We start from the raw sequence: 2500 nt of genomic DNA, 5'->3' as shown, positions 1-2500 counted from the left end.
TATACGCTCCACTGAATCAGGTCTCATGAAAGGTGATATTCTAGATTTATATTCAATTCTGGATGTTTAAAACAGACCCTGCATGGCTCCTGTGTCTCTGTGACTGCTCTAGAAAGGCCAGAGAGCTGCCAGGGAGTTTATGGTTGTGTAGATTGCCAATAAAAGAAGGCATTCTCATAAAGGAGCTTCCAGTAAAGCTTTGGTTATGTCTCATTGATGACGTTATGGTGAAGAACATCACTGATTTATTCATTTGTTTCATGGCCTTTAGTCTAAATGAGGCTCCTTTCCAAAATTTCCTCTAAGTTCAGGTGCATTGATTCAGAGGGACGTGCAGGCAGTTTGAGACTTTTGATGGAAACGTGTGACAGCTCATGGTGTTGTTGTTCTTGTTGTTTTTTTTATGTTTGGCCTTTCAGAGCTGAGCATATCTTCCTCTGCAACTTCTCCAAGTTGAGGATTTAAACAACTGACCATAGAATGTTTTTCGAAGAACAGATGGAGCATACGCGCACGCACACACACACACACACACACACACACACACAGATGCTGATTCAGGTTATCAGACTTACACAAGATACTCAGGGTCACTGATGAAGAGGACCAAAACCATTCTTTCTTTCAGCCGTCACATCACAATTAGATTATTAACATGCCCATAATGTCTTACTTGCCCCCATAAAGGGGAGTGTCTGTTTAAAGTTTATTCTAGTCCATTCCTCTATGCTAAAGATGCTGTAATCATCTAACAAGCACTGTGAATACCCACTGGCATGTTGTATTTGCTGTGTTCCAGTCCTTTAGGACGAAGGATCACAATTTTGGTTAAATGTTGTTTGTGAAAAGTGAAAGCCAAAGAAAATATCACATGAAAATGAGTAAACACAGTACTTACTAAAAACTGTATGTAAATATTTAATAGGTCTATTAAATTATACGGTTCATTCATGTTCATAAATGACCAGCATTGTTAATGCTTTTCGTATGAGATGTGGAAGCTGTGTGCTGTGTAAATGGGTACCTCGATAATAATGTGAGATTGTGCGTAACATGAGTGGCTGCAATTACATAGTCAGAGGTTGCTTGTTGTATACTTTTTAAAAAAAAATCTTATTTAAATATGTTTTTAACAAGCCTTTTTTGTTTTTTTTTAATTTTCTCACACTGGAAATAGGCTGAAAAAAAACTTGAATTTCACCTGTACAATGTTGCTGGATTTATACAGACTGCACAAATATTCATTGCTGACTGTATACAGTTTCTGTGGAGTTTTTTTTTCTACGTGATTGAATAAATTGCTGAGACCTAAAAACTCTCAGTCTTTACAATATACTGGTCATCTCTTTTCATTGCCTCCTCTCTCTCTATCTGTTTTAATCACTCTCTTCGATCGTATCATCGATTTAAGTCCTCCCCCTTCCCCTCTCTCTTACCTTCTCCTTCTTGACTACTCTTGGCATCATCTGATTCCTCAGTTGGCGAGATTCCCATCTCATCTGAGCCTTACATGGAAAGAGTTCAGGCCAGATCGAGATCAGGTTGTCATATTTTGTATTGGGGGGGGGGGGGGTAGTCAGAGACTGTCAAACAGACAGGCAAGGCTGTTCTTTTGATGTTGGTGTCAATCTAAATATATTAGCTTAGAGTTTTTGGTCTGCTCCCTTGGTTTTACATCAACCCCCGTTCACACTTGATTTTCCGGTCGGAAATGGTGCCTTGAGCCAAAATAGAGCGCCACTCCAAATTGCAAAACCATCTCTTGGTACATCACAAACTGGATTTCTGTTATTGGGATTTTTAGAATCAGAGGTCAGGCTAACATTTCGTGTTCGTCTTTTTCTAAGGGTCCCAGTTCTCACCCATGATGGAGGAACACAGAGTATTTCCACGTGTTAGTCCCAGTTCCCACTTTGTCATGGAGGAACTCCAATCTCAAATTCCACTTTAGAGTTCCAAATCCCTAAAATCCTAGAATATTTTGAGGAGCTCATGATACCTCACACCTAATGATTCCCAATTGTCATAATTAAGAGTAACTGTTGACCAAATGGGATTGTTCAGTCAGCATAAAGGACCAATGGGAGGAATTTTAGAGAAGATGATTTCATTTCCATGGCTTCTGCCCTCACACATTTAACTGCAGCAACGTGTACTTAAGTATATGGGTCAAGTGCGTCAGCCATGCAATGCACACTCAGCTGTTCCTGTGTAGAGTATGGAGAGAGAGACAGAGCGAGAGAGAGCGAGAGAGAGAGAGAGAGAGAGAGAGAGAGAGAGAGAGAGAGAGAGAGAGATTTCAAAAGCATGAGCACTTTTGGCCACATTGCACCTCCTCTTGTTACAGCTCGTTCTGTCCATTCATGCTTGTCCACAGTTTCTTGTCAGTTTTTTTTTTTTTTTTCCTTAAAATTTCAATCATTACAGTGGCCAACAGAAATTGCGGGATGCCAATTTTAGAACTCATCGTCATTTCTCTTTGGGATCAGAGGAATCTGTT

General features: G+C 39.9%; 1 protein-coding gene across 1 annotated transcript in view; it reads left to right on the top strand.

The window, feature by feature from the left end:
- trpm4a (transient receptor potential cation channel, subfamily M, member 4a) overlaps positions 1-507 on the top strand; it is a 28350-nt gene extending 27843 nt beyond the window's left edge. Inside the window, exon 28 of the mRNA XM_030793909.1 lies at positions 420-507. Coding sequence (XP_030649769.1) covers positions 420-457 — 38 coding nt within the window. The 3' untranslated portion in view covers positions 458-507. The remainder of the gene's footprint in view (positions 1-419) is intronic.
- The last annotated feature ends 1993 nt before the right edge of the window (positions 508-2500 follow it).

This window comes from Chanos chanos, chromosome 16, assembly GCF_902362185.1.
Source record: "Chanos chanos chromosome 16, fChaCha1.1, whole genome shotgun sequence".
Classification (NCBI taxonomy): domain Eukaryota; kingdom Metazoa; phylum Chordata; class Actinopteri; order Gonorynchiformes; family Chanidae; genus Chanos; species Chanos chanos.
This window is presented reverse-complemented; position numbering and strand designations above follow the sequence as displayed.